The sequence below is a fragment of the Pseudoliparis swirei genome, chromosome 7 (genome assembly GCF_029220125.1).
Source record: "Pseudoliparis swirei isolate HS2019 ecotype Mariana Trench chromosome 7, NWPU_hadal_v1, whole genome shotgun sequence".
NCBI lineage: Eukaryota > Metazoa > Chordata > Actinopteri > Perciformes > Liparidae > Pseudoliparis > Pseudoliparis swirei.
This window is the reverse complement of record NC_079394.1, coordinates 26,914,529-26,935,419: the sequence shown is the minus strand read 5'-3', so window position 1 is coordinate 26,935,419 and position 20,891 is coordinate 26,914,529. Positions and strand designations below refer to the sequence as shown.

Here is a 20,891-nt window from a genome sequence, read left to right as displayed (position 1 = left end):
ATACGTATATTTGTCCGGCTTTGTTGTCCTTATTCCCAGCTGTTATGTCCATATTTTATGAAAGCAATGTGAATCCGTTAAATCAGTTGCTGCAATTTGAATCAGTACGCACATGTATGAATACAACATGTGTGAGTAAGAGTAGGCAAGGGGAATGTTAAAAGTACCTTATATTATATTTGATGTAGGCTACATAGTGCATAATGTAGACTACGTTTTAATTAATTGTAGACTTTAAATGCCACATGCTATAGGTACTGTCCAACAAAACAAACTAGAACGGGTACTCGGTAGAGCGCATACCTTCGCATATGACAAGATTGGGCATTGCATTTTGAACATTTTGGCATTAGTTGCATGCCAATTGGATAAAAATGAAGATGTTGACCTTTTCCCGATTGATCCCAAAATCTAATCAAATGGTCCCCAGATAATAACCAATCATCCCACCACATTTCATGCGATTCAAGAAGATGTTGACCTTTTCATGACCTTGACCTTGACCTTTGACCCGATCGATCCCAAAATCTAATCAAATGGTCCCCGGATAATAACCAATCATCCCACCAAATTTCATGCGATTCGGTTTAATACTTTTTGAGTTATGCGAGTAACACGCATACAAATAAATAAATACATAAATAAACGGCGATCAAAACATAACCTTGCGCATTTTCAATGCAACGGTAACAATGACGATGATAAGGAGTAATGCTGATCGACAGCATCGTGTTTCCTTGCAGCACACGACAGGTGACAGGTAGTCTGTTCTGTTCATTCATGACCGAGGACTCGCGGTGAACCTCACTACGTCATCACCGCGCGCCCGCTGTGCTGCTCGCGCCTTTCCTACCAGCGTGTGTTTCCCTTTCCCGTTACGTTGCCATTGGCGCAGCTTTTAGCAGCAACTGCTACAGCACATATTCTGTTTTCTACAGTCATTCTTTCGGTGAGTCGGTTTGTTCATGTTCACACGTTGATACAGTTACTGGAGGAAACTCGTCATTTCACAGCACGGACGCGGTCGGCCCCCTCGGGGTTCGCATTAAATAAGTTTAGCTCGCTAGCTTGCCCCAAAGTTAGCTCTTGTGTTTTTGAGGAATGCACGATTTGGAAACTGTCTGTGTGGATCCTTTATTTATTGGCGAATGGAAAACGGTGTTTTTTCTTCTTTTCTTTACATGCATGACACGCAGAGAGGGCAACCGGGGGCTGTGCTGTGCGAATGTCACGAATCCAAATCATGTAAATGTGACGTTAATGGGACAGTTAAGTTACAGTTCCCCCCCTGCCCCCTCGCTACCGAGGTGCTGTGCTTGTTTTGGTTCCTTTGCGCTTTTGAAAACAGCGCAAAGCCTCTGCACACTCATCCTGACCGGTGTGCGGTATTAACTGGTTTTTGAATTAACTGGTTTTGGTACGCGTGCATGAGGCAGATGTGCCGTAGGAGTGGCCTCGAGTTGCCTCTCAGGACCCGTCTGACTAACTAGGAAATGCACATTTCCATCGCTTAGCCTCTCTGTCACGTTCTTTTTATGTAACGCTAATGTTTTAAAGACTAAACACGGATGACTTTGCTGTAAAATGCCATACCTGTTCGGGAGGCTGTAGTTGAGACGCCGAGGACACGGAGCGAGGACAAAGTAGGTGACTCTGCTGGTGCCTGTTCAATATACGACTAACTTCAATAAATACTTGACAAAATGCTCTTGTTGTCAGTCTGATATTTATGTTATACGTCGTTATCTGACGTCAAGTCGATGTGAGACCAGTTTACTCTTCATACAGTGTGTAATGAAGCATGTAGCCCGTTGTTTACACCCAGCTCGCCCACCGCTGTCAGCTGGGAAACTGTGATCGACTCAGATTAAGTTGTGATACCACAACAAGACTTTGTGCTGTCTTCACATCTCTTATGTTTTATATTCGAGACTACGGATCAACATATATCCTCGTAACTATACTCTACCCCGTGCAGCACTCACTGTCCAGATTAAACATGACTGTTACCTGTTGTTTTGTTACGATAAGGACACACATAACTACACACAGGAGTGAGCGTGTCTTTTGACACATGACGGGGGAGCAGCTTGCTCCAGCCTTCATTTAGGATTTCGACGGCATTAACGAAACGTTTTCCACCTTCATGACTAACATATCACTTGTTCACTGGTGATAAAAAAAATATCTAAACCGACAATACAAAAATAATATAAACACGGATTTCTCAAAGAATCGAACAGCCGACTTGTGCACCTGCTGTTCTGTTCGTTGCTTGTGAACTACCATTGAGCTATAGGTATTTCACCCGATAACCCGATTTACATTACAATGTACTTTGCAATAACAAAAACTGACTTTGAGCAAATTAAGTAAGTAATATAGTAACTTTGGAAGACATTAATATTTATATAATATATTCTAACACCGACTGCCTTTTCTTCTAACATCATAGACCCACCTAACTCAAATACGTGATTGCATAGGCAACAGCCGCTTTGTGCATTAAAGTTGATGCGACAATTGGAAACGCAGTTACTGATTATCACTATGAGTGATTTATCTATTCATCTCAAACTTAAACTGACTGTAATCAACCCATATTCCTCTATAGCTCAATGGTAGTTGGGATGCAAGTTAGGAGGCCCTGTGGTCGCAGATGATCGCAGGTTCGATTCTTGGCGTTAATCTTAATCCATTTTTTAATTTTTTGTATCGCCAGTGAACAAGTGATATGTTCGTCATGAAGGTGGAAAACGTTTCGTTAATGCCGTCGAAATCCTAAATGAAGGCTGGAGCAAGCTGCTCCCCCGTCATGTGTCAAAAGACACGCTCACTCCTGTGTGTAGTTATGTGTGTCCTTATCGTAACAAAACAACAGGTAACAGTCATGTTTAATCTGGACAGTGAGTGCTGCACAGGGTAGAGTATAGTTACGAGGATATATGTTGATCCGTAGTCTCGAATATAAAACATAAGAGATGTGAAGACAGCACAAAGTCTTGTTGTGGTATCACAACTTAATCTGAGTCGATCACAGTTTCCCAGTTGACAGCGGTGGGCGAGCTGGGTGTAAACAACGGGCTACATGCTTCATTACACACTGTATGAAGAGTAAACTGGTCTCACATCGACTTGACGTCAGATAACGACGTATAACATAAATATCAGACTGACAACAAGAGCATTTTGTCAAGTATTTATTGAAGTTAGTCATATATTGAACAGGCACCAGCAGAGTCACCTACTTTGTCCTCGCTCCGTGTCCTCGGCGTCTCAACTACAGCCTCCCGAACAGGTATCACATTTTACAGCAAAGTCATCCGTGTTTAGTCTTTAAAACATTAGCGTTACATAAAAAGAACGTGACAGAGAGGCTAAGCGATGGAAATGTGCATTTCCTAGTTAGTCAGACGGGTCCTGAGAGGCAACTCGAGGCCACTCCTACGGCACATCTGCCTCATGCACGCGTACCAAAACCAGTTAATTCAAAAACCAGTTAATACCGCACACCGGGTCATGCTGATGTTGACACATTGATCATCACGTTAGCTGCAGCTAGCGTACCTGTCCACTCGGCCATGCGACCTAGGTTAGTTCACAACGCCGCGTCTGCTGCCTCGAGAGGTTCCCTCACACAAGTGCCACTTCGTATGATGGCGTGCTAACTTACCACTTAGCTACACACGTTGCATAGTTGATGAACGCACGTGTCAATAGTTCGCAGTCGAGTAAAGCAAGTTTCATTATGCACGCGTCCAGCATATTCGTGAGAGTGCATGGAACATTAAACATTGTATTAATGGTGTTGGTAACACTTGTGCTTGCCCTACCATGACAAGCCAACACATGAGCAGTGAAAGAGGAATATGGTGTTACAGATCTAGTGCAAGAGAAGCTGCACCATCATGACAAACTGGCCACGTTGCTGCTGTCCAAAGTCTTTGTGTTCTCCTTCGCCGTTGGGTTGACAGTCCCATAATACATACATATGGGTCCGGCAGTTGCTTGTTTCTGTTCACAGCTGACCCCTGGGAGCATTTGTGCATGAAACAGCACTTTGCTGAGAATGGGGTTACCTGCAGAAGCTGTTTTAGCAGAGTTGCTCTGGGGGAAGAACGCAGAGCATTGCAGTATATCCGGCTTTCTGAAACAAGGATATGTTTACACGTGCAAAAAATACCCATATCTATCAACATACTAGTGTGCATGCACATTAAAAGTTATTATTGTTGAAAGATGAATTGTTATCTTTAATTTTTCATGTGGAAAAATGGTCCCCGCTGGTACTAGTCTCGCGACGTTCGCCTTAGAACGGTCTTCCAATAGATCCGTTACTCAATTAATAACTCAATTAATAACGCAGTGTCTGTTTATTAATACAATATGACCACGTGAACAGGTTTGGCCGAAGCCCTGCTTCAGTGCTCTTGTGTGGAGAGAGCCCGAATGGACATGCAATTAAAGAAGCATGCGGGGAATCATGGCACTGGATAACTGTTTCTGGGCTGCAGATGGCAGCCTTGTTCAATATTTTGCCCTCTCTAAATTGAACCTAACTCATGTCAGCAGACTTTGACCACTCGACCTCCACCGGTCTCACGGCTGACAGTTTCTCCACAAAGTCTGTTAGAATTAAGTAGTTCCCGAGATAAGAAGTATATGTTTAACATAGTTTGTATCTGGAATAACAGATACACATTTTTATAGCCCCTGATTGCAATTTCATGACATGTTTTTAATGTTCATAAATAATGTATTCATTATTGTGTATATATAAATAACTTTTTGTAAGTGTTACATCTTAAACAATATATTATATAAATATTATATAATATATATATATTATTATATATAAAGTAATAAATACATTATTTAAGATGTAACACCTACATATATATATATATATATATATATAGATCTTTACTAAAAATGTAGTTGGAAAGGGACAAAGCCAGACAAAGCAAAGAAGAAGATCCATCGCCTCTGCTTTCAGTTGATGTTTTTTTTTAACACTGTTTTTCCTCGACGGTGAAACTATTTGAAATGTTTTTTCCTCCAAACTCAGCCAGAACTTTTCACAACAAGAGTGATAACATTCTTCTCTTTTGTGTATTGTCCCTGCAGGTATATCCAGCTATGGATATGGATGGTGCCAGTTCAGTGGTGCTGCAGGCCTTAACACAAGCGACCAGCCAGGACACCGCCGTGCTGAAGCCCGCGGAGGAGCAGCTCCGACAGTGGGAGACTCAGCCGGGCTTCTACTCTGTCCTTCTGGTGAGGGATGCTATCAGATAATAGAAATGCATCTGCTGAAGTGACAGCTATTACAACTTTAATGAATAGAGATGTTAACAAATGTGCTGTCTCCTACAGAAAAGCAGCGGGGTGTTGTCTTTGTGCTCATTTCCGATGCGTTTGAGTTTTTAATCGTCATTTAATTCAAACAGACATAGAAGAGGGTTTCTTTGTAGTTTAGTTATTAATAGGAGGGGAAGATTGAGCACAATAACTAATCACAGCATCAAATCACAAGACTTAATGAGAGAAACGAGGAGGAAAAAGGAATTGTAGAACAGGCAGCTGGAAATTGATTTGTGTTAAAGGAATACTAAACTTCCATTGACTGGTTTTATTGAAATAAATACAGATGTTTCAACCAAACTTGGCATTTTTTTCAATGTATAAGATGAAGTGTCGTCTGAAAGTCAGGGAAGTGGGACAACCGAATAATTCGAGAGAGCTTAGCGTCCGTTCATCCTCTTGGCACTGACCACCCACATGTTATTATATCATGATCACAAAGCCTATGTTGAGCCTTTAAGTAATAGTTTGTTTCTTGTTTACCCTCTCCGCCTTGTGTGATGGTGATGGATATCAGTATTATCTGTTCATTCATATGCGGTTATTATAATATTTTACAGCTCAGAAGTTTGAGCATTTATAAGATAATAAAACAACAGAAGTGTGTTCAACCCGGACATCGCTCGATTACAATTTCAGTGTGTCCTGTGTTTTAATGGAGCCTGCCTTTTTTAAACTGGTTTGATGACATCACTGATGCTTTCTTCAGTCGTCTGAGCTGTCAGACATCAAATGTCTCTTGAGTCTCTCTTAACCCTCCTGTTACCTTCACATTTACTAACATATTTTACCCTCGGGGTCAATTTGACCCCAGCAATTAAAACCTCCAGAAAATTATTAGAATTAATATTGTTTCCCAAGTTTAAGTGTGAGGTACTTTATGTTTGTTTGTTGACTACCTAAATAGCCCTTTAAATATATAAAAAAGTTGATATTTCTTATATGTTTGACACAGTGAAAAACATCCCGGGGTCAAATTGACCCCAAAGAACACCGACGTTAAACATTGAATGGGGTCAAATTGACCCTAAAGGTGACAGGAGGGTTAAATCACCTGGAGTGAAACGAAACAATGTCTGCTAAGCTATATATAGATATAGCCATATACTGTATGTGTATTTATATATATATATATATCTAAATATTTTTTCTCCTCCATAGAATATCTTCAATAACCACATGCTGGATGTGAACGTTAGGTGGCTCGCTGTGCTGTACTTCAAAAATGGCATTGACAGATACTGGAGGAGAGTGGCGCCTCAGTAAGTGCCTGCTTGTCTCCAATGTTCCCTCTTTCTCTCTCTCTTCCATCTTAAGCTTTTTCGTCTTCTCTCTTCTGCAGCTTGTCATTATTTTCTCATTCACTCTTACTCGGTCTCTATTCGTCAGTCTTTAATCTCTCAGTTTGAGGTTGTGCCCCCCCATCCAGATCTTTTTTTATCCCTATTTCTCATTGCCTTCGTTTTCCTCATTTGTCTCTTCAACAGTCATAGGCAGCGTACGTCTGCAGTTCTGCTGCCACCAACTTTCTTTCTTTTCTTTTTCTTTTTACCTCTCATCCTGATTGCTAATGTCATTGTGCTCTGGTTTTAAACGTATTCTGTTGTCTCTCTTTTGTCTGGTGATGGATCAGAGGCGACTATCCAAAGCTTACGGTCTGTCTTTGGGTCCCCGACTATAGCTTTTGTTCGACATTTGCTCTTAAATTCACGTGACGGCAAGTTCGCCGGAGTTCGTCTGTTCTGCCTCAGCACTCTGTGGCCACTCTTTGACCATTTCCAATCATCGATATCCTCTTCTTTCTTTCTGACATGTTCTGCTCCTCCAAAAGTTTGTTTCACTCGATTCATTAATCCACATTTCCATTTTCTAGAGTGCTGTGCAAGTTCTTTTTGTCCTCGGGTTATTTATATGATTACCTTCGGACCATTGGCATTAATCCAGCTGTTGCGTACTAATGTGGGACCATGTGGTGTCACTAGGCGAGGATGAGGCCACATTCCTGTGAATCACAGATTACAAAACTATTAGAATGTATCGCAACCGAGTTCACTTTGCAGCCCAGTTCTTCCTTTTATGTTTCAGTTCAGCCGAACTGAATGTTTTCAGGTCGTCTGTCCGTCCGTCACATTTTCATGAATGCAATATCTCGGTAACGCGCGGAGAGAATTCCTTCAGATTTGGCACCATTGTCCTCTTGGACTCGAGGACGAATCGATTAAAATGTTGTTGTTCAACGGTCAAGGTCATTGTGAGCTCACAAAACACGGATTTAGCCATAACTCATTGCTCGAATAATTTATGTGCTCATTTTGACAATTTAGCACAAATGTGTAACGGCATGACGTGATGACAATTTGGACCGACGAGCAAACCCCTTCACTTTTCGGTATCGCGTGTCGTATAATGTTATAATAAAAGGAGAAACCAGTCAAAGAGGAGTCCAAGATACTGGCCAAAAGACAAACTTCATACACGCCCTGTTTTTCCCCCCCGGTCTCCCTGTCTATCTGTTTACATCTATTCCAGGGTTCTTGTATCAGTAAAAACAATTTGACTTGTAATTTAAGATTCCCCTTGGTGCTCCCTGCCCAGTCACCTGAATCACTGACTTGTGTGTGCGTCGCACTTCCACAGGCGGACAACACGGCACACGTTTATATAAACCAGAATGCTGGCAGTTGCATAAAAATGGCAGAAAAAATGTAAAATTGCTTAGAAGCATGCTGATTTCAGTTCTGCCTCTTCCTTAAAATGTTATTTGAAATACCTACTCAAAGTGATGTGCAAGTTAAAATAAAGAATATAAAAACACATGGATAAATAAATGAAACCGCATCCTCTAAAGGTAATGTGGAAATGCATAATCTAATCAATTTACTTGAATTACACACTGTAAAGTTGGCACTACCTGCTGTGTGAATGGATTCTATATGTTCCAACCTTTACCTAAAACAACCCTTCATAACAAGCAGAAGTGGAACATCAAAGTCAGGAGAAACTTGAATGAAACATTTAAAATGTATTGAGACCCTCAATTCAGCAACCTACAGTAACGACCCAGTGGGTCTCACACCAAATCTGCTTTTGTCTGTTTATTTTTTAAATCGTCAAGTAAAAAATACTTCAGGCTCATGTTGCACACTCCAAGATGTGAGAGTGGGGCGTGGATCTTAGGATTCGAGTGGCATCGACATTGCCAGGGCGACGAGCATCATGTGAAGGGGCGACTCAGTGATTAGCACTTGTGTCTTGCAGTGAAAAAGTTTTGAACCCTTCATCCTTATGAAATAGCATCTTCAAGCCATTTTAATAAAGTTGCTAACTAAAGAAACTACCAACTAGTCCAACAATGTGTTAATAAGTGTCTTTTACTGGTATTTCACTGGTAATCTGGTGACCATAGTTATTACCTTCGCATTGAAATGCAGAAGGTTATGTTTTGATCGCCATTTATTTATTTATTTGTATGCGTGTTACTCGCATAACTCAAAAAGTATTAAACCGAATCGCAAGAAATTTGGTGGGATGATTGGTTAATATCCGGGGACCATTTGATTAGATTTTGGGATCGATCGGATCAAAGGTCAAGGTCATGAAAAGGTCAATATCTTCTTTTTACCATAGCGCGGCCAATTTCTAGCCAATTGGCATGCAACTAATGCCAACATGTTCATAATTAAATGCCCAATCTTGTGATATGCGAAGGTATGCGCTTTACCGAGTGCCCGTTCTAGTTAAGAGATGTTTGTCTTGTTAACCTCAAACATTGATTTGTGTGTCGTCTTCTTTTGTGTTGACTTTTTGTCCAGATATTGTGTGACTCTGGCTTCTTCTGACCATCTTTGTGGCTGCTTTGTTCACAGTGCTTTATCAGAAGAGGAGAAGACCTCAGTGCGTGCTGGACTCATCACAAACTTCGATGAGCCCGTCAATCAGGTAAACGGTTATATTCTGTGATTTTGATTAAGGTGACATAGTGTACAACCATATAAAGTTTAACGCAATTGACTAAAAGCATCATCCAACATGTTGCTTGTTAATAGTAATTTAGCTTTTAATTAACATTTACTCGTTGTGTTGTACTTGAATCATTTAGATTATGGTCTGGACAATTGTTAAATTAGCATGAAATGGATTATCCATCATAATGAACACGAGTTCTGAAATCTTTGCTATAGGAAAGGAGAGGAGATTTTCCACGAGGAAAGTAATAAAGGCTTTGTTCTCGTACTGGTTTTGAGAAGGCCGTGTCATATCGCGTTTAGTTCCAACCTTTCAAATCGATGGCCACAAGGCTCAACTTATATGCCTTGAATTACTCGAGTAAAGCACACGCCATCTTACCAACTCTATCAGAGACGGCTTTCCTTTTGACATCTACTGTAAATGGACAATTTTAACCACATCTGCAATGAATAGACCTTTTAAATGTGGTGCTAAAAATGCTCTAAATAGGTTTATGCGATGCACATAATCAAATGTAATACAATTAAATGAGATACGAGTAGAAAGGCTGCTAAAAGATACTGATTGTGCTCGTGTGTGGACTTCATTTAAAGTCATAGTTGTTTTACAAATAATTCAGACTCAAGCGGTGTGTAATAAATCGGTCTGAGTGGATATGAAAGGCCCGCCACGCTGGTTTCTACAGCTCGTTTATCCCCGAGGGACAGCCCTCCAACATCAGCACTGATACGGGCCATATAGCAAGTAATGAATGCCATTTGTACACCATGTGTCACCAGTCAGTCCGTCTTCGACGAATCAATCGTGTGTGCGTCCTGTGTGTGTGAGTCCTGTGTGTGTGCGTCCTGTGTGTGAGTCCTGTGTGTGAGTCCTGTGTGTGTGAGTCCTGTGTGTGTGAGTCCTGTGTGTGTGAGTCCTGTGTGTGTGAGTCCTGTGTGTGTGAGTCCTGTGTGTGTGAGTCCTGTGTGTGTGAGTCCTGTGTGTGTGAGTCCTGTGTGTGTGAGTCCTGTGTGTGTGAGTCCTGTGTGTGTGAGTCCTGTGTGTGTGAGTCCTGTGTGTGTGAGTCCTGTGTGTGTGAGTCCTGTGTGTGTGTGTGTGTGTGTGTGAGTCCTGTGTGTGTGAGTCCTGTGTGTGTGAGTCCTGTGTGTGTGAGTCCTGTGTGTGTGAGTCCTGTGTGTGTGAGTCCTGTGTGTGTGAGTCCTGTGTGTGAGTCCTGTGTGTGAGTCCTGTGTGTGTGAGTCCTGTGTGTGAGTCCTGTGTGTGAGTCCTGTGTGTGTGAGTCCTGTGTGTGAGTCCTGTGTGTGTGAGTCCTGTGTGTGTGAGTCCTGTGTGTGTGTGAGTCCTGTGTGTGTGAGTCCTGTGTGTGTGAGTCCTGTGTGTGTGAGTCCTGTGTGTGTGAGTCCTGTGTGTGAGTCCTGTGTGTGTGAGTCCTGCGTGTGAGTCCTGCGTGTGAGTCCTGTGTGTGTGAGTCCTGTGTGTGAGTCCTGTGTGTGTGAGTCCTGTGTGTGTGAGTCCTGTGTGTGAGTCCTGTGTGTGAGTCCTGTGTGTGTGAGTCCTGTGTGTGAGTCCTGTGTGTGTGAGTCCTGTGTGTGAGTCCTGTGTGTGTGAGTCCTGTGTGTGTGAGTCCTGTGTGTGTGAGTCCTGTGTGTGTGAGTCCTGTGTGTGTGAGTCCTGTGTGTGAGTCCTGTGTGTGTGAGTCCTGTGTGTGCGTCCTGTGTGTGTGAGTCCTGTGTGTGTGTGAGTCCTGTGTGTGTGTGAGTCCTGTGTGTGTGTGCGTCCTGTGTGTGTGAGTCCTGTGTGTGTGAGTCCTGTGTGTGAGTCCTGTGTGTGTGAGTCCTGTGTGTGTGAGTCCTGTGTGTGTGAGTCCTGTGTGTGTGAGTCCTGTGTGTGTGAGTCCTGTGTGTGTGAGTCCTGTGTGTGTGAGTCCTGTGTGTGTGAGTCCTGTGTGTGTGAGTCCTGTGTGTGTGAGTCCTGTGTGTGTGAGTCCTGTGTGTGTGAGTCCTGTGTGTGTGAGTCCTGTGTGTGTGAGTCCTGTGTGTGTGAGTCCTGTGTGTGTGAGTCCTGTGTGTGAGTCCTGTGCGTGTGTGAGTCCTGTGTGTGAGTCCTGTGTGTGAGTCCTGTGTGTGCGTCCTGTGTGTGTGCGTCCTGTGTGTGTGAGTCCTGTGTGTGAGTCCTGTGTGTGCGTCCTGTGTGTGTGAGTCCTGTGTGTGAGCGTCCTGTGTGTGTGAGTCCTGCGTGTGAGTCCTGTGTGTGTGTGAGTCCTGTGTGTGTGAGTCCTGTGTGTGTGAGTCCTGTGTGTGAGTCCTGTGTGTGTGAGTCCTGTGTGTGTGAGTCCTGTGTGTGTGAGTCCTGTGTGTGTGAGTCCTGTGTGTGAGTCCTGTGTGTGTGAGTCCTGTGTGTGTGAGTCCTGTGTGTGAGTCCTGTTTGTGCAGGTTGCATTTTTTTTGTTCTATAATTCAAGGTAATGATGTGACCACACCTGGCTTAAATGTGCACACTGATTATTTCTTACTTTGTTAAATTACATTAACGGCATAAACTTGTTTTCTAACAATGCAATTCATTCTCATTACGATGGGGTTCAAAAGAGCTAAACATTGTTATTAATGTGTTAATATTTGTAATATAAATGTATAAATAGGCTAGATTTATGTTTTGTTTAATTTAAGATAGAACTGCCATCACAGAAAATATTCAGCCAGCTCAAGCAATACATATAAATTAATCTACAAAAACCCTGGTTAGTTACATTTATAGTTAACTGTGTGAGTTCTAGGGTTTTAAAAGGGTTATTGATCGTATGTCCACGCATATTGATCTCATTTGGGAGGACAAAATATAATAACACAGTTTCATCATCATGATGAAGGCTTGTCGTGTTAGATTGTGTCCCTGTTGTCCCCACCCAGCGTCACCTCTAGGATGTGGATCCAAATAAGCTCCGCCTGCTCATTTAACTTGATGATCATGCTTCTAGGTTTGTAACAGAACTGTAGACTGTTAAGTATTATGCAAGGATGTGTGAACCACAGCTGTCAAATCAAAGGCAGCGTATGCTTATGTGGTGTAAAGTCTACTATCAAAGCTGGTGTTCAGTAGCAACAGGCCTGGACCCGCAGACTACACAGATAAAACCCTCCTGTACGATCACTTTCTTTCATGATTTTTTTTTAAAAAGATGCCTTGTGCAACAGATTCCATCTTCAACAGGAGATGGAATATGTGGACACTATGCTGTATGTATTATATTTGTTTGTGTGCGTGTATATATATATACATATATGTTTCATTTTATATTTATATTTTATTCTCGTAGTGTTTAGTTTATGCTTGCTACTTGTGTGACAAATTTCCCCTTGGGGATTAATAAAGTATCTATCTATCTATCGTCCAAACTACTCATTTTAAGTAATGCCTTGCTATATTAAGTGATCTTGAATGTGCCAGATGACAATGTTTCAGTCTGTCCATCAAGTTTACTTTGGCGTAACCACCTTCGGCCGTGTTTATGCTTTGCCCCATGTCATCTTCATGTCCCTCTGTGTGCTTCGCCCGACAGATAGCCACCCAGATCGCAGTACTGATAGCCAAGGTGGCCCGTCTGGACTGCCCCAGGCAATGGCCAGAGCTCATCCCCATTCTCCTGGAGTCTGTGAAGGGTCAGGACGGCCTGCGGCAACACAGGGCGCTGCTCACCTTCCATCATGTCACCAAAACCCTCGCGTCCAAACGTCTGGCTCAGGACAGACGGCTCTTTCAGGATGTGAGCCCACTTTTCTTTTTTTGCTGTGTGTCTGTTCGTCACCACTGTCATTGCAACCTTTTAATAATTTATTTGTTGCTTGTCCTTACTTTGCCTCTCTGGTTTTCTTTTATCTCCACTTGATGCAGTAGCTGTGCACATCTGAAATGTGACTTTAGGTCAATAAGTAAAGAAAAATCTAACTTAAACTCTGTCTAAACTTTGCTGCTTTTGACCTCCACTTTTTTTTCTTGTGTTCTGGCCTCTGACTGTCATGTTTATTATTTTTTTCCACTCCCTTCCTTTCCCACAAAACCTCTTTTCATGTGAATAGATGAATAGCAAGATCTTCCTGAGAGTTGCAGGTGTTTCAGTCTTTGCCTGTAGGAGATGCTGTTTAGCTGCTGTATGAATCACATCCAAGATTTATGGCAGCCAGATTCTCTCTTTTCCTCCCTCCCTCCCTCCCTCCGTGTGTGTGTGTGTGTGTGTGTGTGTGTGTGTGTGTGTGTGTGTGTGTGTGTGTGTGTGTGTGTGTGTGTGTGTGTGTGTGTGTGTGTGTGTGTGTGTGTGTGTGTGTGTGTGTGTGTGTGTGTGTGTGTGTGTGTGTGTGTGTGTGTGTGTGTGTGTGTGTGTGTGTGTGTGTGTGTGTGTGTGTGTGTGTGTGTGTCCCCACAGGAGGGTTGTCTGTGTGAGTTATGTGTCTTTCAAAGAGGAAGTGAATTAGAGCAAATGTATTGCCATCCGTAGAGAGAGAGAGAGAGAGAGAGAGAGAGAGAGAGAGAGAGAGAGAGAGAGAGAGAGAGAGAGAGAGAGAGAGAGAGAGAGAGAGAGAGAGAGAGAGAGAGAGAGAGAGAGAGAGAGAGAGAGAGAGAGAGAACTCTGAAGCCTGGGGACCCTCCCGATGACTGACTACCGTGTACCTAATAATAATCCACGGTGGGGGACAAAGGAAAATGCGATGCTGTCGGGTTCTGGAGTTATATAGTTTGGTCACGTTGGCTATATTTGCATTCAACCGCTATGCCTGTCACGGGCGTCTCCGGCTCTGAGCAGCTGGCTTTACCACTTTGTGGACAGCTTTTACGTACTCGTGGGAATGCACCCGAGACGCGTCGAGGACGGATCGAGACCCGATGGCTCAGAGTCAGACATCCTCTTGAGTTTGATCGGGCCGCATATGGTCACGTTCTTTATGCGGCGTGTACGGCAGTGGTTCTCGAACCTTTTCTGTCGCACCTCACTTCGGAGGAAGAAAAATGTTTGCCCCACCGCAAGAACAAAATATTGCAGACTTTTGCAGAATAATATGTGTACAATTGGAATTGTACTGTCCTGTATGACATGTGTCGTCATATGACGGATGTTTAATGTCTCTGACCTCAAAGACTTGACAACACGTTTCCTCGTGAGAGCCACCGAGCTTCAAGGCTCCGTCTCCTCACAGAGTGAACACAGTGGTGCTTTCAGGGACCTTGTTTTTATGAAATTGACCACATCAGTCAAAACCTTGTATACAGGGTTCGTACGGTCATGGAAAACCTGGAAAAGTCATGGAATTTTTAAACGGTCATTTCCAGGCCTGGAAAAGTCATGGAAAAAACTTAAATCACAAAAGTTTTGGAAAAGTCATGGAAATTAGTTAATTTACGCCGAGTTTGAAATATTTAATATGTTTTTTTAAAGAAAGACGCTCAAAATATAAGCCGGCGTACGCTCTCGATACGCAACATTTTCAAAAATGTTCATGTTTATACCGAGATTTCAGTTTGGCCATGGAAATTTGGTTAAGTCATGGAAAAGTCCTGGAAATCCATTGGTCAACATGTGTAAGAACCCTGTGTATAGTTAATGGCACATCTCGGCTTCTCTGTGTATGACGGTGTGTCCAGTTGGAGACGCTCTTGATCAGCGCCTGCACCACCTGTGCAGAAACACACACGACTCTCCATTTCATCCCGAGTTCTGTCACGTGACTGATCAGCTGATGACACGTTCACAGAGGGATTTGCCTGCATGCGGTATCCATCAAGTTTCCTCTCAAAGAACTCCCGTAGCTTATTGCCGTGAGTGAGGTGCAATGTCACCACGTGTCTTTTTAATTCGTCGGGCTTCGTGCCGTCCGCTGAGCGTTCGGACGTATAACTCAGACCGGTCTCTCCTCGCCTGCGGTTGATTTTCTTTTTCCCCTCCTGCCAAACGTCTCTCCGTTGTCACACTCCTGAGCTACATGTGAGTCGCGACGGAGCTCGGACGTAACTGTAACGTAAATATTTACAAGCACTTTTGTAATATGTGAAGTTCACCGCACTGCCCCCCCCGCAATACCTCAGCGCCCCACTTGAGGGACGCGCCCCACAGTTTGATAACCACATGTGTACGGGAACGTGTCCTGGGACACGTCGCCTGCTCCGTGTACGCGGGTGAAGAGACCTACGCCAATGGCGTCACACGAAAGCTTGCAACTCCCCGAGGGATAAAGCCCTCTACGCTCTGTATATTGTGTTGACTCATTCGAATTTAAATTTGCAGTCGACGAGACGGAAAAGTTCGTCGCTGCATCCAATTGGTTAAAAACAACACATTTGGATGTTGCAAACAAATAAGATACGTGTGTTTTATTTGCATTTAGAGCGAGGAGGTCTCAGGTGAGTGGTGACTTGAGACGCTTTCTGATGCCAGGTGTGAAGGCTGATCAGAACACTCGAGATGCGTGTCGGCGCCGAACGTGAACGGGGCTTCTCTCGAGCATCGAGGCTGCGAGCCGGCGTTTCACTTGGGTTTAGTCATCAGCGTCCTGAATGTTACCGATGCCATCTATTCCCAGAGATGTATCTGCATCGAGCAGCACGTATCTGGATTCATAAGCCCACCCCCTCTATGGTTACACTGTTTTGTTTGCACCCTCTTTAGCCCGGACTTCATGTGAGCGTAAGTGCTGTTATGCGCGTGTGGGCGTCTGATTGCGTCTTCTCATCCTCCATGAGAGTGCGCTCTTCTCTCTAGTCCTAAAACAGGGTCCGTACAGTCATGGAAAACCTGGAAAAGTCATGGAATTTTAAAATGGTCATTTCCAGGCCTGGAAAAGTCATGGGAAAAAAACTTAAATCATAAAAGTTTTGGAAAAGTCCTGGAAATGTTGGTATATTCACATGTTCATTTACGCCGAGTTTGAAATAATTAATCTAAACAGATGGATTTGCACGTAAAGAATAAACATTTATATAAGTGTTTAACCCTCCTGTTGCCTTCGGGTCAATTTGACCCCATTCAATGTTTCACCCTCCTGTTACCTTTATATTTTCTGACATATTTTACCCTTGGGGGCAATTTGACCCCAGCAATTAAAACCTCCAGAAAATTATTAGAATTAATATTGTTTCCCAAGTTTAAGTGTGAGGTACTTTATGTTTGTTTGTTGACTACCTAAATAGCCCTTTAAATATATAAAAAGTTGATATTTCTTATATGTTTGACAGTGAAAAACAGCCCGGGTCAAATTGACCCGAAAGAACACCGACATTAAACATTGAATGGGGTCAAATTGACCCTAAGGTAACAGGAGGGTTAAAGGAATAAACATGAATAGAAATGTTTATTCTTTTAATCAAACTATTGTCTCATTAATTTGTTTCATTTATGGTAAACTATGCTTTGGAATTCTCATTTTTTGAATTCAAAATTCTCTAAATTGTTCATGTTTGTACCGAGATTTCAGTTTGGTCGTGGAAGAAGAAGTGATTGAAGTAACCAAGGGCTGCTGGTGGCAGGAGGAGGGACCACATACGGAGTTATAGAGTCATTAAGCAAATGGTGTCAAGATAAAGTTACGGCGGTATTCAAGGAGAAGGATAGACTTCTTAGAAAGAAGGGGAGAAAGTGAGGAGGGAAGTGGATGAAGGAGGGATGCTCAGTGCCTGCTGCCTTTATCTGTAAAACATAAAATGCTGGATTGAAAATTCCGTTCCCCTCTTAATATACTATAAAGACATGAAGAGTAACCAAGAGAAAAAACATATGAAATGCATTTATCTTGAACATGTATCCATGAGCAGGCTCCACGCGTAGCCTCAATGTATAACGTGTTGCATAATGCATGTACATAATGTACAAGTGAATAGATATTGGAAAATAGTCTCTCACTAAATTATTTAGCACTCTAAACCTAATTTAATATTTCCCCAGCATTGGCATAAAAGTCACGAGCCATGGAGAAGGAAGTGAATCATTTTTGGAATTCGTTGAGTTTTTCTGTAAGCACACTTGAATAATAAAGTTTGCGCCTATTGGACATGTTTTATTTCTGCCCTTAGAATAGTACTCCGAACACAGCAATTATCCCAGAGCGACGATCTGTTTTCAGTTATTCTCTTTGCGCTCGTAGATATTATAAGGCTTCCACGTGTGACACGGTTCTTGGCACAAAGATAGCCGCAGAATGATTTCGCTCTAAAAGTGACGCGTCATTTAATGCGCGTAGAGTTGTTCTCGAGAGATAAAAGTGGGATTGATAACTACTTCTTAAGAACGTCCTACTTTTCACGAGACCCTGTCGGCTTGAACGTGAAACCTTGTGGCGTGGCCATAAAGACGTTGCATTGTTATAAAGTCACAGAGTCGGCATTGTGTTGAGCTCTATTGCTTTTTGGGACTCTCAAACATGCAGTAAGTTTGGAGCCGAACAGGAAGGTGATAACCGGCAGCTGGCTTTGTGCTTTTGAGGAGCAATGGAGGCAATTTCCCACTGGATGGTTATTCACAAACAGATGAAATGAGCTGCGCCTTTCATGGATGGCTTTGGTTTTTTCCTTCTTCCTCCTGGAGTCGGGAATTGGCTTGCAGATGGAGGAAATTGTTTGCTTTTATCAAAATGTGCCTCTTTGTTGTCTCTTTCTGCAGTTGAGAAGAGGAACACACACACACACACACGCACACCACATGGGCGGGAAAAATAATTGATCCTTCAATGCATCGTAATTCTTTGTTGAATAATTCAGCAACAATTGGGAAAATTAATTAATTTGAATTCAGATGATTCCCCAGTAATCAGCCCAATAGCAGACTCTCAGTGTGGCCGGCTTATTAAAAAAAACGTTGTAGCCTCAATGAACAGTATCTTTGTTTATCAGGAGAGTGGATTCGGGCTGTCAATCCACCTTCTGTAGTAGCATGGGATGGAGTTGGATGTTATTTTTTCAAGTTTGGGAAGCTTTCCCTACAGTTAACACATTAAAGTAACTACAGTTTGAATAATAAAAGCTGTTTCACAATGCTTTTCAGTAGCACATCGTATCCATATCAGATATCGGGCCGATACCGACTGATAGCTGGACCTGGTGTGACAATATTCATTTAAATTTAAGTTTAACTAAATTGTTGCGGCACAAAAAAGGTTTACACATACATTTTAATTCCTTTTGTTTTAATCTGTTCAATTGGCTGTGAAAAAAACCGCTTATCATGGAAGGGAAAACACTGATCCAGTAACAAACTCTCCTTTTACTTTTCCATTTTTAAAAATCAAACTCTGTAACCTCCGTCTCCCACCGTTTTGGCCCTTATAGAATACAATTTAAACAACCTTCCATCCCTTTTTAAAAAAAACGCCACACCCAGTGTGTGGAAGTCGAAATACGAATTTGAGATTGGTTCCCAAACTCGATTCATCACTTTTGAGTTCCATGCGTTGGATTAGTCTGGCATCCGAGGGATGGAAAGTGCCAAGCTTGAGCTAAATCTCTCCAAAGAAGAAAATGCCGAGCGTTGCAGTTTTCTGTAAAGAACGGATCAAAGCCTTTGCTGCGCTGTCTACGTAGGGATGTCTCTGTTAGGCACACGCCACCAACCCAACCACTGCTTCTCCCAGCTTTCCCACTTGGCACTCACGTGTAACACATAGTTTCATAGTTCAGTTCCTTTCTTTGATACGACACCCGCAAACTAATCGTCAGTGTGTTTGCCTTCATCAAGTCGCAGAAATGACTTTAACTATCACATTTAACACAGTTCAAAAACCCGACTGTGGTTTACTCTAACACACAGAGCTGCTTGAATATTGAGGCACTGGGGTTGGATAGTCACTGAGATGTTTACCTCTTTTCACTTCTTTTTATGGAAAGCATAATTCAAAACTCATTGTTGTGCCGTGGCAGATTGATTATATTCTCTGCACTACTGGGCCAGACTGCAACCTGCACAGTTGATGGGAAGGAAAGTTCTTTTGTCGACTTTTTTAATTTTCTTTACAGGAGAATGCATTCATGGAAAAAAAGAAGTGTAATTGGTTTGGGGCTCAATGTTAAGGCAGACGTTCATTTAGAGCTAAATTGGACCTGAGACTCAGACGTCCCCGTCTCCCTCCGTGTTTGTTCTGTGAGACCGTTTTATGTGGAAGTGTTTTTGTCTCTGGCGTCTATAGGTGGATACGATTGCGATTCATATCACGTGTGCACCAGAACGACCTCAAAAGTTTTCCAATGTGACCATTGATCCACTCATTTCGATGCCTGTGATCGACTTGTACTGTCTTTGTGTGCGTTGGCAGCTGGCGTCGGGCATCTACAGCTTCGCGTGCTCCCTCTGGAGCCACCACACCGACTGCTTCCTCCAGCAGATCTATGCCAGAGAAGAGGCCGCGGCGCTCGCCTCACTGGAGAGGACGCTGCTCTCTCTTAAAGGTTTGAGATTGAGTTTAGTTTATTTCGATCAGCAAAATATACAACAATCAGAATTCAACAAAAGAGGAAAGTGGCTGACCGAAAGGGTCGAGGCTGAAGCTATCTAGCTTATAAGTGCCCTAACCTATGATTTCTCCCAAAAACTTTTTTAAAGAACCACATATATATACACTACCGTTCAAAAGTTTGGGGTCATCCAGACAATTTTGTGTCTTCCATGAAAACTCACTTTTATTTATCAAATGAATTGAAAATTGAATAGAAAATATAGTCAAGACATTGACAAGGTTAGAAATAATGATTAATATTTGAAGTATTAATTGTGTTCTTCAAACTTCAAGCTCAATGGAAGGCCAGTTGTATAGTTTATATCACCAGCATAACTGTTTTCAGCTCTGCTAACATAATTGCACAAGGGTTTTCTAATCAGATATTAGTCTTCTAAGGCGATTAGCAAACACAATGTACCATTAGAACACTGGAGTGATAGTTGATGGAAATGGGCCTCTATACACCTCTGGAGATATTTCATTAGAAATCAGACACTTCCACCTAGAATAGTCATTTACCACATTAACAATGTATAGTGTGTATTTTTGATTAATGTTATCTTTATTGAAAAAACAGTGCTTTTCTTTGAAAAATAAAGACATTTTGAAGTGACCCCAAACTTTTGAACAGTAGTGTATATATATATATATATATATATATATACACATACACACACACACATAGGAAGCAACATGTTGCGGTGATCGATAACTACAAAATGCTCAAAGTAAACTGACCTACAATGCATGTATTTCATGGTTCCACCCACAACAGCGTAATTAAGAGGGCGACTGGTTTTAAATATTCACATGTGCCGATGCTTTGTGTAACATCAGTTGAGTGAATGTGCAATTAGCGTCACTCCCGCATACTAATTGTTCATCCTCTCTCTCTGCCCCTCAGTGCTTCGCAAGTTGACTGTCTTCGGATTCCACGAGCCACAGCAGAATATGGAAGTGATGGTGAGTCTTGAGTTATTTCAGCTCTCATATCTTTTTCTAAAATATTTGTTTTGCCGTTGGTGGTTTGAGTTGAAATTGCCTCCGATCGCACTGAGCAATGTGTGGATGGCCGTGAAGATGGAAAGT

The 20,891-nt window shown here is 42.4% G+C and overlaps 1 protein-coding gene across 1 annotated transcript in view; it reads left to right on the top strand.

Moving 5' to 3' along the window:
- Nucleotides 1-885: 885 nt before the first annotated feature.
- The window catches only part of ipo11 (importin 11), a 97,919-nt gene continuing 77,913 nt past the window's right edge, over nt 886-20,891 (top strand). Inside the window, exons 1-7 of the mRNA XM_056418731.1 lie at nt 886-949; nt 5,128-5,277; nt 6,526-6,626; nt 9,231-9,303; nt 12,893-13,096; nt 19,620-19,752; nt 20,707-20,765. Of these exons, the coding sequence (XP_056274706.1) occupies nt 5,140-5,277; nt 6,526-6,626; nt 9,231-9,303; nt 12,893-13,096; nt 19,620-19,752; nt 20,707-20,765 (708 nt within the window). The 5' untranslated portion in view covers nt 886-949; nt 5,128-5,139. The remainder of the gene's footprint in view (nt 950-5,127; nt 5,278-6,525; nt 6,627-9,230; nt 9,304-12,892; nt 13,097-19,619; nt 19,753-20,706; nt 20,766-20,891) is intronic.